This window comes from Clarias gariepinus, chromosome 16 (assembly GCF_024256425.1).
Source record: "Clarias gariepinus isolate MV-2021 ecotype Netherlands chromosome 16, CGAR_prim_01v2, whole genome shotgun sequence".
NCBI classification, from domain to species: Eukaryota; Metazoa; Chordata; class Actinopteri; order Siluriformes; family Clariidae; genus Clarias; species Clarias gariepinus.
In genome coordinates, this window is record NC_071115.1 from 21,987,875 (window position 1) to 22,003,197 (window position 15,323).

A 15,323-nucleotide genomic window follows, 5' to 3' on the forward strand; every position below is an offset into this window, starting at 1 on the left:
AACTGAATTGAGTAATTAAATGGAACATGTTCCTTATAGCATTAGTTTTCTCACTTAAAAACCATGGGCAGAATTAAAACAATACAAACTAAAAGAGTTTAACATTTAACTTTAACTAAACAAAAATCTTTTTTTTTTTTCTAAGGAGCATGTATTTCTGTCATCCGCCATAATTATTATTTCTAAAGAAACTTAGCAAAGAATTCACTCTTATCACATGGGATGCCAGCTGTAGTGAGACCACCTGTAGTGTTATGAAGAAAAACAATGTTTTACTGCCTTGAGCTAATTCGCTAAAGAGTTTGGAGAAAAAGGCAGATTGGAGGCTTTTAAACATAAGCAACCTTTGATAATTCAATGCCATAAAATGTGTTTCTGTCACATCTATTGCAGTCAGAAACTTGTGCGCTCAGCACAGAATTGGTTATATCTACAAGGTGATCGCTCAGTTCTGTTCAGCCAAATCCAGTCATTGGCTTGTCAACCGTTGAATTTCTATTATAAATCTAATAATTCATTAAAATAATGAATTATTATAATAATAAATCATTGATTTTGGAGTCAATGTGTCAATATGTGAATCAGCACAAAAAAAAATCATTATTCATAACTTGTTGATTTCCCCCTATCAGCGGTTTTGAAGCCGATCACAGAAATCAGAATCACCCGATATACGGTATGGCTGATCACAGGTGTGGGGGTTATTGGGTTCTATTTACAGTGTAGTATTCATAAGTATCATAAATACAAAACTGTTTATTAGAAGGCAACATATACAACATATTCCATTTTCTTATTATTTCATGTAGATTATAAAGAAACTGAAACTGAAAGGGGCTCACACACATGCCGAAATACTTATTTAAAATGTGACTATCCTGCTATACTCAGTCAGTATAACATAAAGCACGTGGAACAAGTCTGCTTCAATGAATATCAAATGTCAAATACCACTAAACTCTGTACTCTGTATTTTTAAATAAATGCAGAAATCAGTCATTTTGTATTTGGTGAGCCTCTCTTTATTTCTCTCTTCATTATTAGTATTGTAATAGTTTTAGCCTTTTTGCTCCCTGCAGAGTAGGGCCCAAACTTTTTCAAGGCTTCTGCTATAGATGGTTAAGTGAGGTTCAACTTACAAGATTTAGCTGCAGCTTTTGCGGATAATTTTTTTATACTTAAATTATTCATGCTGCGTTGTTCTTAACCAGCAAATAAGGTTTATTGTGTAAAAGCTTTTGGCAGGTGTTCCCCTATGTGGTTTTGTTTTAGAAAAAAACTGCATATTGCAAATTTTGCAAAGACTTGTTAATATTCTCAGACTGGCAATGGCATGTTGATGTGGCTATCAACTCACAATAATATCAATTCATTTGATCAGCCAGTTTAGAGACAAGTGATTATCGGTCGATTCTGATCTGCGGCCGATTGATTGGAGCACCCTTCCTATATGTAAGTAAAACAAAGTTCAGATAAAAAATGACCTGTGATAAAACAGTTCAGACTTTACTACACTCCACTTCTCCACTTTACTTCCTAAAGTATTTCGATGGTATTGGGTAAACATTATATGTCTAATAAACTCTTTAGTCATATTTGAACTATTCAGTCATTATTAGCAACGTTGTCACTAAGTAAGTCTCCGAGATCAAAGAGCTGATTAATGTTAACAGTAGAAGTACAAAGAAAATCAGATTGGGTTCCCTCTTCTTCCTCTGTCCAAGGACTTTGTAAAAACTCTGCGGCTAAAAATGTCTCCTCATCAAAGTCTACATCACTGTCCTTTTGTGTTCCTATTAGCATGCTACTCTCTGCAGAACTAACAGAGGTCTCCAGGGAGCTTACATGAATGCCATGTACCATGAGGTCCTGATCTTGTGGTATTGGGTCCAGAGGACCACCATCATTCAGGCACAAATCCCAATTCGGGGTTGAATTTAGCAGAGCATCCCAGTCAAAATTACCCTTAAGAGATCCCCAAACGTTTAGTTCGTCCAGGGCCAGCAGTGGTGAGCTAGAGCGGCACACAGCTTTGGTACCTCCTGTCCAGTGGCTATATGGCTGTTTTCCTTTGTGGCCCTTAATTGTACTCCAGCAATCAAATGAAGTATTTTCCGCTAGACTAGGATCCCAGTTCTGGTCAGGTCCAGTGATTTCCTCAAATTCTTCTAAGAGCTGCTGTGACTCTGGACTAACATGGAGAACACCCATGGCATGTGCTGGCACAGTCATCATCGGTTGTGAAATCATTCCGAGTTGTTTTTTAAGAGCTTCATTAATCTGTACTGGAGGCATCCTTCGCTTCCTATAAGCCCCAGTTAGGAGTCGTTCAGCATATTCAGGATCAATCTTCCAGAATCCACCCTTTCCTGGCTCACCCTTCTGCCTCGGAACTTTTATAAAGCATTTATTCAGTGAGAGATTGTGCCTGATGGAATTCTGAAATAATTTGAAGAGAGGACAGAACCATCATAAAAACTTTTATTAATCTTTTTGTGGAATTCAGGTTTTTCCTCAATTATGTTTCTCTTCAACAAAAAACATTCTGTATACTGTTGGAAATACATGCCTATACAGTACTAGTTCTCTGTTCATTCTTTATTATTATTATTATTTTTTAAAAGAGAAACTACCACAAATAACTTAGATTTAAATGACATACTGTCTCTCTGATCTTAGTTACGCATTATATACAGTAATAATTTTAGGGTCACAGCGGCTAAATAGTGAGGAAATATCGTGCTAATCCTTAAAAAGCTAGAGGGTTAATTAATCATTTTACCAAATGTTTTTCATAATTTCTGAACTCCCAACTTAGTTAATGTTTCTGTCTAAACTGACTGCATTTATTTTTAATAATATCATTTAAGAGCACCGATGCTTTGCTTTTTTGCCACTGTATTTGTATGGGCCATTGGTTTATATAAAACATAGTGCTAAGTAAGGTTTTCATTTAATCAAAAAACCAAATGGTCTTATAGGAATTCTATATGCAAGAAACAGTCACATTTATTTTTCTCCTCCTTGCAGTATGGTATAACAATATACTTTAAAAAAAATGGTCCTGTTGATTTTTTGGGTCTGTCGATTTTGTGGATGCACTGTTTAGCTTTTGGAGTGGGAAACTAAAATTGGAAACAAAGTAGCTACTATCATCAACTTTAGGTGACCAGAATAACTTACCTGCCAGGTGGGGTCAGCATGGCGGAAGTAACAGAAATTATCAGTGATCCATTTATAGATACACGACAGTGTGATTTTGCTTTTCTTGCTTGCCTGCATAGCCATGCATATAAGGGTAGCATATGAGTATGGTGGCTTGACGTGAGGGTTTGTCTTGTAGTCAACCTCATCTGGGCAGTGTCCATGTGAAACCAAGCTGGGCAGGGCAGGAACTGCTGTTGCTGTGGGTGTACCAGGGGACAATGGCATGCCTATAGAGGCATAGTCACCTGCTAGAGGAGATGTAGGGGCTTCTCCATCCAGCTGCTGCTCAAAGAGGTTGCTCTGAGATTGGTTGGTGGAAACTTCTTGTTGCTTCCCAGTAAATATAGAGAACTCTTGCAACCATTGCAGACTAGACAAACTATCATCAACATTGTCAGAACTGCTGTTATTGAAACTGCTGCCTTTTTTTAGGTTGTTGGCCTTTGTAGAAGGATTGAGTGCTTCTTCTTCCAGCCCCACTGGGCCTTTGGCCCACAAATCTGTACAGCTCAATGACAGCATGTCCCTCTGTCACTTTTCAATGAACTTCTTCAACGGTGACCTGCACACAAAACATTCACATTCCCATCTACTCCTCAGACAGTTTAATTATGCATGAGGCAACGACTAACCATAACATAAAGTATCTCAGGTAAAAGTATAAGCCTTATGTGTAAGCATCTTTCTGTTGTGTTTGACTTTGGGAAGGTATGAAGTCGGCTATCTAGCCACTCAATGCTGCCCTAAATTACACAGCTGACTGTAGGTCATAGAATTTCTCTTTGCAGTCTGTTTGAGAAATTCGTCCACCACCAAGGAAAATCTAACACTACAAGTAGTTTTATAGTTCACTCTAACCTAACACAGAGTCAATTTTTTTAAGCGATTACATGCCAACCCACCCACTCACATAATACTGCCTTGGATGAACAGAACTGGACTTTGGTCATGGTCATACCAACAGGATAATATAAAAATGTAGATATTTCACTTATATAGCAACTGATAAAAAATTAGTGTAAAATAGTCAAATTGGTTGCATGAGTTGAGACTGTATAGCAGAAATACATCATACAAGTTTCAGACACGCATTGGCACACACACACTTGTTGTTGAAGGTACCATTTACTACACAAACTACAAAACATACCTACAGTCAAAAAAATGGGACATAAACTTTTTTTTCTACAATTATATCCAGATGTTTATTTTTAAATAAAAAAAAAAACAGTAAAAATGGTTTCATTATTGATTTATCTTAATTTAATAAAATTTTAAAATAATCTTTCTCACCTGTTCTTATGAAGTTAAAACAACTGGGGGACGCATCCAAAACGCATTTATATCCTTATTGGAACTGGTTTTAAGGAGCGTTAACTTTTGATTGCGAGACCAACACTGAATGATTGGTTGAGTGATTAGATTGGGTAACCTGCGCGCTAAGGTTAATACCTGCTGCAGAAAGTTTGTCCAGCAACTATAGCAAAGCTACATCCCCTTGTTATCAGCTTTCTGCGTTCCAAAAGCCTCTTGTCTTCACATAGAAGTTCTTTTTATCACTCTCTCACTCACTTGTGACGCAGGTGAATTCGGTCTGCCTGACGAAAGAATTAAATGCTTCTCCCTTCTTTTTCACGTAAGTGGATCGTTTTTTGAAGGAAGCTACGTTCGGCTTCTCATCCATGTTATACAATTATATGAGTTTATTTTATGCATATTTCCCCCTCTATTCGTTTACCTATCTTCAACAGGCAATATGTCCATTTATTCACAAACATCTTATTCACGCGTCTGGGGTGTGTTGTAATAATAGTATGTTGTCCTTTGTGTCGTCTGTGCTGTTGTTGACTGCCACCGCTTCTCTAATTTTCTGAGTATTTTACAGTGTGTGAAATCGCGCCTCCGTGAAATGTTACGCAGTGAATGTGTGCTGAACATGTGTGTTGCACCACTACCGTGGACTTGGTTTCCCTTTCTATAAAAAAAAAAAAGAGAGAAATATTATCCAATCAGTGATTTGTCTGAACCATGCAAAGACCAGGGTGAATGTGGCTTCCCTTTGTAACAATATTAATAATAATAATAATAATAATAATATTAATAATATTAATAATATTAATAATATTAATATTAATAATAACAATTTTATTATACCTAATAATAATAAACGGCTGCACAAACATACTTATTTGTATGCACCATGCCAAGTAAAACTGCCTCTTAACGTCAATTTTATCCAGTTCTGTTTAATTTATAATTTGCTTTTAACAATAATCATTGTCACAAAGAATTTACAGAATAAAAAATTATTAAATCAAATTTATCCGATTGTCCCTGATGAGCGAGCCGAGGGTGACAATGACAAGAAAAAACTCCCTGAGATGGCAATAGGAAGAAACTTTGAAAGGAACCAGACTCAACAGGAAACCCTATCCTCATTTGGGTGATAACGGATATTAGGGATTGATACCAGTCATATTGAGCGCTATGAAACTAGCAGTTCAGTATAACTGGAGAGGTGTTTAAGTTACTGTTTGTGGGAATTGTGACACTGTTTGTGTCACAAGTCCTCAGAGAACAGCAGTCTGGGTCAGCCAAGTCCAAGACCATCTTCACGGTCAAGTGGAGCCGACTCAAGCAGACTATACAAGGCTTCCATGAGATGAGATCTCCAAGCAGAAACAGGGCACGCGAATGAGTCAGACAGGTCCGGAGAACAGAGCGGGTGTGAATCACTGGCAGCTCAGGTGCACCAAGTGAAGCTCGACAAAGAGAGACAGTTCTGCCACAAGGTGGGGAGCAGTGGGTGACCACATCATATTACATACACAGACACGCAAACGCACTCTCTCTCTCTCTCTCTCTCTCTCTCTCACACACACACACACACACACACACACACACACACACATTGATCACTGTTGTTATTATAATTATAATTGCCTTTGCTTCTCTTCTTTTTCCCCCCAATAGTTTTTACATGAGTCACAAGTGTATGTTTGACTGCAGAGCTAAATTTGTGTACTCTTTTATGTTATATATATTTATTTATTACTAGAGGTTACCCACACTGTGGCATAATGGAATGAAATGATTGAGTTTTTTTTGTTAAAAACAAGCTTTTAAATCTAAACTAAACTATCACAAGAGCAGCAACCAAAACCTACTCTGCATATGGACAGAAAAAAAACAGGAATTTAGACTTTCAGTGAGGAAAATGATGTCCACATCAAGTTGACAGTGTTACATAAACTTTATCCCAAGACCCATTTTTAAAGCCCGTCATCTTTGAGGAAGAAATGTCATCGGAAAAACATCCTGAATGAGCATGACAAAATCTTAAAAAAAAAAAAAAAAAAAGTAGAAAGCAGTAAGACTCATGGCTATATTTAGTAGTGAAAGTATGAGCATTGCCACATGCACAATTCTAAGACAACTCAAGGGACTGGGACTAAACAGCTGTGTAGCCTTAAGAAAATTACTGATCAGTGAGGATAATCGAAAAAACACTTTAATTTGCCAGGGAGCATGGAATTTGGTATGATAAGTCCGTGTTCCATACTGTTGGAGCCAGTAATTGTAAAGTTTCTTTGGCCACTGGGTGGCACTGTGAGTGTTTGGTGTGTGTGTTTGGTAATTAGGAAGCACACAGTTTTTGACCGCACAACAGAGTAGCGTGTGGAGGCAACAAGTTTGTAATACTGTGTCATTGGATATGGATTGGAAACATTGATAAATATTTTAAACAAGTGGATTAATGACGATTGTTAATGGAGAACCAATGAAGTAAGACATATTATTGCATCGACATCGTGTTCATGACCGCGGTGAAGTTGGTTTTATATTGGACATTCGCCACACATTCAAGATTATCTCATCTGTTTATAAAGAAATAAATACCCAAAAACGACAATTCGCATATTTTCTTACTTTCTTAGTAGACAGAGAAGCTATTACAAATAAATGTATTTTTATATCTTCTCCTGTTACAGCCTGCTGGACTTAAATATTTCAGAAACGCTGCTTACCGCCGCTTTATAGCGATGGAGTCACTAAGGGACCGTCTAAAAAGTGCATGACCAAGACCCAACCGTACAGAAGAATACAAAGTTACACAGAAATACCTCACAGGACATCAAACATATTACACTGTTAGGCTATAGTATGGATTATTTGTATATTTATTTATTTGTTTGTTTAATTGATTAATAATTATTTTAAGGTACATTATGAAACAAATTATTATACAGACAATTCCTGTGCCAAAAAAGAGATTTTGTTAAATGAGAGTCGGGTGTGTTTTATTATAAAAATAATAATAATAATAATTGAAAAGGTGTGTATGAAAATGAATGCACTTTGGTACAGTCTAATATGAGTTGCAAAAAATGACAATTAAATGAAAAAAATTCAATAACTTTTTTGCTATAAAAATTTCACATGTAAAATTAACTGTACTATAATCCACTCTATCATTGCTAATAACTACAACCATCCCCTTTGCAATATTCAGTTTGATAATTTTTTTTATTAATTTTTTACATAAAAAATATGAATTTTCAATAGCTTTTTCGTTAAATGGATTACACATGTAAAAACAGTTGTACTATAATCCACCCTATCAATGCTAATAACTACAACCATCCTCTTTGCAATATTCAGTTTTAAAAAAAAATTATTAATTTTTTCCTATAATGTATATTAATTTTCATTTAAAAAAATTATGAATTTTCAATAGCTTTTTCGTTAAGTGGGCTACACATGTAAAACCAATTGTACTATAATCCACACTATCATTGCTAATAACTACAACCATCCCCTTTGCAATACTCAGTTTGATAATTTTTTTATTAATTTTTTACATAAAAAATATGAATTTTCAATAGCTTTTTCGTTAAATGGATTACACATGTAAAAACAGTTGTACTATAATCCACTCCATCATCGGTGTTTTACCGGTCTCTGTTTGTACGCGTCCAAGAATTTCCTTCAGTATTACCAACGCAGCGGCTTATTGGAAAGCCGTTACACCATACTGTTTCATCATGCCTAGTGCCTACCATACAAGCCTGTTAAGATCTGGGTTTTCTTTATGTATATGAAGATTAATGAAGGCTAATACAGTAAGTTGACTCTTTTCAATAGAAGAATAAATACATACAAAGACCATATTATGTTCTTTTTATTTAAATTACTCACAGCCTGAAATAGGACACTTGCTTCATGCATTTTCTCAATAATTTATGTACACTATATTGCCAAAAGTGTTCACACCCATACAGAATAAAATTCAGATGTGCCAATGGCTTCTATGGTTACAGATGAATAAAATCAAGCCCCTAGCCATGCAGACTGCTTCTACAAACATTTGTGAAAGAATGGGTTGCTCTCAGGAGCTCAGTGGATTCCAGCATTGTAGTGTGATAGGATGTCCCCTGTGCAATAAGTCTAGTTATCAATTTCCTTGCTATTAAATACACTATATTGCCAAAAGTAGTCTCGCTGCCTTAACATGTATATGAACTTGAATAAAATCCTATTTTTAATCCAGAGGAATTAATTTTGTGTAAAATTGATTTACTAAGGCGCGATTACGTTTTTTAAAATTATGGTGTGGGGAAAGGGGACATATTGTATGACCTTGTATATTCGTATATGTATAGGCATATAAGACTCACTTTGTTGGACTTACAAATGTGCTCCTGGACCTGAACTCTTTCGTAAGTCAGTTACTACCTGTATTGCTTTTATACAACTGTTCCACAAAAATAATTTATTATCAACAGTTTATTGTCAAGATTAGAGGTGGTGGACTAGTGTGACTAGTTAGGTGAGTTTAAGAAAACATGCTGGCCAAGTGGCAAAGTTTTTTATTCAAAGGTTAATTATTTTACCTCTTATTACCTGTAATTACTAAACCTGGCACCTTAATGTTCTAAGGTGATAGTTGGCAAGTTCGGTCCTAGAGAGCTGCAATCCTGCAGAGCTCAGCTCCAACCCTGATCCAACACACCTGAACAAGCACTTTAGGATTACTAAAACTACATGCAGATGAGTTTTTTTCCAAAGATGGAGCTGAAATCTGCATGACTGCAGCTCTTTAGGACCAAACCTTCCTGTACTCTTTACATTTTTTAATGATTTCCTTCTGCTACTGTTGTAATCTGTAGGGATTGTTGCTACTGTACTTTCCTGTTTTACCCTGGAATAGTCAGTAATGTTTTTGCCATACAGCTTCAGGGGCACTGTATCGATCTCAATGCTGTTAGTTTTTTTCTTATCCAATTGACTATTAGTTACATACAGCATCCCAACCTCTGTATTTTGAAGTTATCTACCCTTACTAAGGCTCCTTATATGCTTGCTATTAACTTATTTAAAGATTGATTTGACCTGTCTACACTCCACTTTCTCTTCCACCATCTTTATTCTCAGCAAGAGCTGTGCCTCAAAACCTTTAACAGTTTTGCTGTTCAAAGACCGAATTGTCCTATGTTCACTCATGTTTCATGAGCCGGTGTGCACACAGGGTTGGGACTATTCACAGATTTGTTTCTGTGTGTAATAGGGGGGCTGGGGAAATCACTACCCTGCACACTTTCTACAATTAAATTAAATTAAATATAAGTTAGATTTGCCAGTTTAAAAAAAAAAAAAACTTAATATGTGGCATCAGTGTTGCCGCCACAAATAAATTACGGTATGGGAAACCAAGGGTTGAGTCTAGAACTGTTTAAATAAAACAGATTGATAAAAGCATATGTGCAGCTATCATTATTTATTAACGATTAATCATTTATTGATGGTCCAACCACTGGTTTATGCTGTCTAGGCTGTCATTCCTTTATTGGACAGCAACTTATTTTGTTACAAATGGAAGAATTTTTTTATAAGACACAACTCAAACTCAGGATGACCACTCATTTTACATCTACTGGTGATCAGACTTATCTGGAGGCTCTAACTAGCTAATCTACAATAAAAGATATCGATCAATATGATTTCAAAGCACTTATGTTAGTCACTATGGATAAGAGTTCCTGCCAAATGCCTAAAATGTAAATGAGTTTATCATCATCATCATTTTATCTTCCTCCCAGTTTTCTTTCATATTCTAGGTACATTAACGCCACCTACTGGACCGTTGTTTGTAATGAACAATAATTTAATTTTATTTATATGGCATTTTTAACAATTGACATTGTCGCAAAGTAGTTTCACACAATCAAAAGAAAAAGAAATTTTATCAAAAAAGGTGACCTTAATCCTGCGATGGATTGGTGCCCTGTCCAGGGTGTACCCTGCCTCGTGCCCTAAGCCTCCTGGGATAGACTGCAGGTCCACGGGACCCTGAATACAGGATAAAGCGGTATAGAAGGCGAGTGAGTGAGTGAGTGAGGTGACCTTATTGAGCTTAACCTGGCACCTGGTATAATTAATATACACAGACTGTAGGATGAAAAGCATTAGGCATTAGCAGCAATACTAAGGAAGGTAACAGAGAAAGTTTTCTTTGTCTGAACATTCTGTGTGTCTGCCAGCTTCATCTTTAACAATGTATACTGTGTTTATATATATTATGTATCTCTACAGGCTATGGTGCCTGAAGACTGATGAAAGTCTTTGAACTGGGATAAACATTTATATTTTTAGAGGGAATTAGATTTTTCACATTCAATCTGACCACAGTCATGATCACAATTTCTTACATTGACTTTGGAAGTGTGCTAAAGGTTAATAGTAGTTTAATAGTAGTTTAGCAACCCAACAGACCCCGAGCTACACTCCCTGCTGTGTTTTATAGCGCGTGGAGAAGCCCGGGATCATTAGCGGCGATAGCTCACCAGCCGTGCCTAATCCCGCTCTTGAAGGGGAGGCCGCCTAACTAGTGAGCAAGGAGCAATATTGATTTGGGCGCACGCCGTGACAGCATAATTTCAGCGCGAATCGAAAAATTCAGAACAGACTAACGACCTCATTTCCTTATCCTTTATTTTATTTTTTCACTTATTTATTTGGGGAGATGATACTTTGCATCATTTATTTGGATGTTGTACCCTGTGGTGTCAAAATGAGCATGAATACTATTCACCTGTTCTACAACAGGTGTATAACACTCAGGGGGGAAAAACTAGTTTATTCACTAAAGGCTGTCTGTTTTTGCAGGATAATTCACAACCTCATACTGAGTTTTTATTTTTATATCTGTGTTCTGTTATTCTGCACAATCACAAGTCCCTATTTTAAAAAAAGTTAGAAATCTGAGCAGGTGGACTTAACATTCAGTGCGTCATTTTTATGAAATAATTTCCTGAATAGCAATTTTGGAATTATTTTAGTTTTTCTATTTAAATGATATATTGCTTGTTTGATCTATATTATTTCGCTATATTTAAGACATTTAGCATTTTTTTCCTTTTTATTTGTATGTGATTTCCTTGTCTTGGTAATTTTAATTGTAAAAAACACTACACAAATAAAGTTCAGAGAGAGAGAGAGAGAAAGAGAGAGAGATCATCATATAACAACAAGAATTGCATTTTTAATGCAAACATTAAATATTTGTAAGTAATCAAATGATACAATCCAGAATGTAAGATTATAACACAGTTTAACCAAAATCTTGTGACAAAATATTACAATAAAAAAACTAACTGGATTAACGCAGTTTTACAGTCATTAGAATTTTTTTTATATGTTTCTAAGTTGTTATTGGATTATATAGACAGACCGAAATCAGACAGACAGACTTAATTTGTCCCAAGAAGAAATTCACTGGCTATTTGCTTTGCCAAGTTATTATAATTTGTAACTATTTCCTTTACTCATTAATCTTCAATGCATTTAGATCTTCATCTCACAAACAGCTAACTACACTTACATCTTTACCTCTCAAATCTTTGCATATAGAAATTATTTTACTGCACACTTATTTATTTTGCTTGTAAAGGTAACATAACATTTGTGTTCTCTTTAAGCTGCTGTGATGAACACTAGGCGAATTGAGTACCATGTGTCCACAATATAGACAATCAGGTTGACACAGGACATAAATGACACTACCACTTGACTGTTCCAGGTACATGTACGATTGCAGTCTGGCGGTTTTGGATTATTTTCAAAACTGTAAAGAGGCCATACAATTACTGTCGTCAGGTACATTATTACAGCGAGCACATTATAAACAGTAAGAACTTTGTCAAATGGAACGGGGCACAAAGTCAGCAGTTTGCAGATTGTGAGGATAATAATGAGAAGAGCGAAAATGAAACAGAGTGAGTAAACCGCCACACACCACTGCAAGCCAGGCTTTGAGACTTTGTTGAGGGAAATAAAGATGATGCAGGCAACAAAAGCTTCAAGAACTTTCATCAGACCTGGAACTGTCGATAGGAATCCACTGATCTCACCAGGTCTTGCCCGCGTCAGGCCTACCTCGGTACCATATACAATGAAACACAGGCAGGATATGACTGTAGCAGCAATTTGGCGAGGACAGGCTAAACAAGCAAAGATGGTGGGGTAGATGATCGAGGCAGTCAATATCATTAGGGTAGCCAGCATGGCAAATGCAGTAGTGAAGTCATCCCAAGAAATTGGCACCTTTACGTGGAGACTAGTGAACTCCAGGATAAGGATTAAAAGAGTCATGAAGCAGCAGAAGCACCACGTAAACATGCACCAGGCCCAGTATGAAGTGTCCTTGTGCCCCACAGAAGCCACCAGACTGAAGACGACACATGATAGCACAACCTCCAATATCCGCACAATTCCAACAGGTGTGGTCACAGCACGAGTGTCGAGTGTAATCATGGCGAATTAAATGTCCTTAAAAATGTTATCCTTTTTTAATGTTGGCTGGTGTCAGATCCAGTTCCTTTACCCGTTGTAAAGTTCCTCTTCCTCTTTGGGTGTGTCTTATTTACTTTAGTTTACAGCAGTGCTCCCTCGAATATCAAAATATTGCCACAAATCCTTTCCTTTTTAAGTTGTTTTTTAGTGACTTGGCTCAGTGTCTCTCTTTGTCCTTTATGTCTTGATGTAAGTCTTTCCACAGAGACTGATCTGCATGAAAATTTCACAGAGAAACGTCCTATTTGCCACTCCTTTTGACTGGCTCAGAGCTTATCAAACATTGTTCCGTGAAGGGCAGGTGAGTCCAGCCAATAAAATGAGTTAATATTTTCTCTTACTGTCTGTCAGTTATGCCTAAAGATAAGAGCAGGGTGTAGTCCTAAATACAATAGTTAAACTCTTCAGCTGCAATGTTGTACAATCAATCAATATTTCAAACTATTCTAATTAAAATGTTTTTAGTAAACCCTTAGTATACCCCTTATTCTTAGTACAAGTTGACTTTGGAAAACCAGTTTTACCCATGAACCAACATTTTTTTTTTCTGTAAGCAGTCCAGTTTTCAACTAAATAACATAAACTTGAGTGACAGACTTTAATCAAATAAAATAATAAAAAAAAAAAAAAAAAAATCAAATAGACTTTTTATTTAATATTGCTAATACAGACATCCCAAACACTGATAGAAGCTGCTTGATGCAAATACTGTAATATAGAGTATCCTATAGTAAAATATTTTTTAGAGAGAGAGAGAAGGATCTCAAACTGATTTGTTTTGTGCTAAGTGAATCTATCACTGTTCTTATTTAGTGGGACTAGTGAAAATAATACCAGTTTTGTTCACTGCATGTTTCTGTTGCTATAAAGTATAGTGTTTATAAAAAACACGTTAAGGAGAATTTATTCATTTGTTAGATATGACATGATATGATATAATATGTCATAATGTAATTAAAAAAACAGTATAAATGATAGGTGCCATGGTGGCGTAGTGGTTAGCATTGTGCACCTCATGCACCTCATGGGTCGAGGGTTTGATTCCCACCTCAAGTCTTTGTGTTTGTATGTTCTCCCTGTGCTTGGTAGGTTTCCTCTCGGTACTTAAATTCTCACCCACAGTCCAAAGAAATGCAGATTAGGTTTATTGCTCAGTGTGTGTGTGTGTGTGTGTGTGTAGGTGTACCCTGCAATGGATTGGCCCTCCATCCAGGCTGTGTTCCCCACTTTATGCCCAAAGTGTCCAACACTATTGGGTTAAGGTCCAACAGTGGCAACCTGTGGCATCAGAGTTCAAACCAGGGACCTCCTGGTCAGCAGTCCAACACCTTAACCAACCTGCCCCAATATAATATACAGTATTACAATACAGTACAATATGATATGATATGATGGCAATTCTGGTTTTAGCTTTTTTATGCAATTATATCCAGTGCAGGTGGGCTGGGGATAGACAGGTAGAAGGAGGTTGTTCTGAAAAATAAATGCTTGTATTGCTGATGCTCTCTAAAAACGTGAAAAATGAATGTGAACCAGTTAATTTTTTGGACTCTAAACTTAGATTAAAAATTATGAACTATGAACATGAACTAGTTTATTTTAATGTATGTGAACCAAACTTTGAGTGAACACGCACAAAACTGCATGGTTAAAATTACATATTATGAATTAATTTTTTTAAATATACAGTGGAACATTGGATTGCGAGTAACCTGGGGCCTCACTTGCGTTGAATTCATACTAAAACATTGCGTACAGACAAAGCTGTAAATGTGGAATCCCACGCATATTCTCTTTGTACATCCGAATTAACGTGAAATTGAGCGCACGTGCACGAGCGCAAAACCCCTCCCTGCCTCCTCCTCCGTATAAATATGTTAATGACTCCACTTTGGCAAAACCAAACGAAAAAGCAATGGCAAAAACGAGCAAGAAGAGAAACTTCACAGAATGTGAATTGGAGGTGCTCCTATCGGAGGTAGACCGGAGAAAAACTGTGTTATTTGCTTAGCTGGAATACTATCTTTAAATACATACACTCACCAAGAAGCCACCCATCGCGCACCCTGCCACCCTGGAGCCTCATCCCAACCATGCTGTTTGTGAGGATGAATGAATCATGGGTTGACCCAGGCCACCTTGCCACAATATTTGTTAGGCGCAGTTGAGCATCACATGTTATTTGCAAATGTATAATTTGGAAATGTTTCCGATTCACGTATGCAAATTCGTCTTCAGATGGCGCCTTTATAGCAGTGTGCGTG

The 15,323-nt window shown here is 36.6% G+C and overlaps 2 protein-coding genes across 2 annotated transcripts; both read right to left on the minus strand.

Annotated features, from left to right (window-relative positions):
- Positions 1 to 1,605: 1,605 nt before the first annotated feature.
- Positions 1,606 to 4,921, minus strand: LOC128544982 (forkhead box protein J1-A-like). Its single transcript, XM_053515293.1, has 3 exons — positions 4,501 to 4,921; positions 3,184 to 3,769; positions 1,606 to 2,439 (listed from the first exon to the last, which is right to left on the minus strand). The coding sequence occupies exons 2-3, from the start codon at positions 3,727 to 3,729 to the stop codon at positions 1,606 to 1,608; spliced, it is 1,380 nt and encodes a 459-aa protein (XP_053371268.1). The 5' UTR covers positions 3,730 to 3,769; positions 4,501 to 4,921.
- A 6,864-nt stretch (positions 4,922 to 11,785) lies between these two features.
- On the minus strand, positions 11,786 to 13,341 carry LOC128544918 (myeloid-associated differentiation marker-like). The gene has a single exon (XM_053515231.1). It carries the CDS (start codon positions 13,018 to 13,020, stop codon positions 12,181 to 12,183), a length of 840 nt encoding a protein of 279 aa, XP_053371206.1. The 5' UTR covers positions 13,021 to 13,341; the 3' UTR covers positions 11,786 to 12,180.
- Positions 13,342 to 15,323: the final 1,982 nt, after the last annotated feature.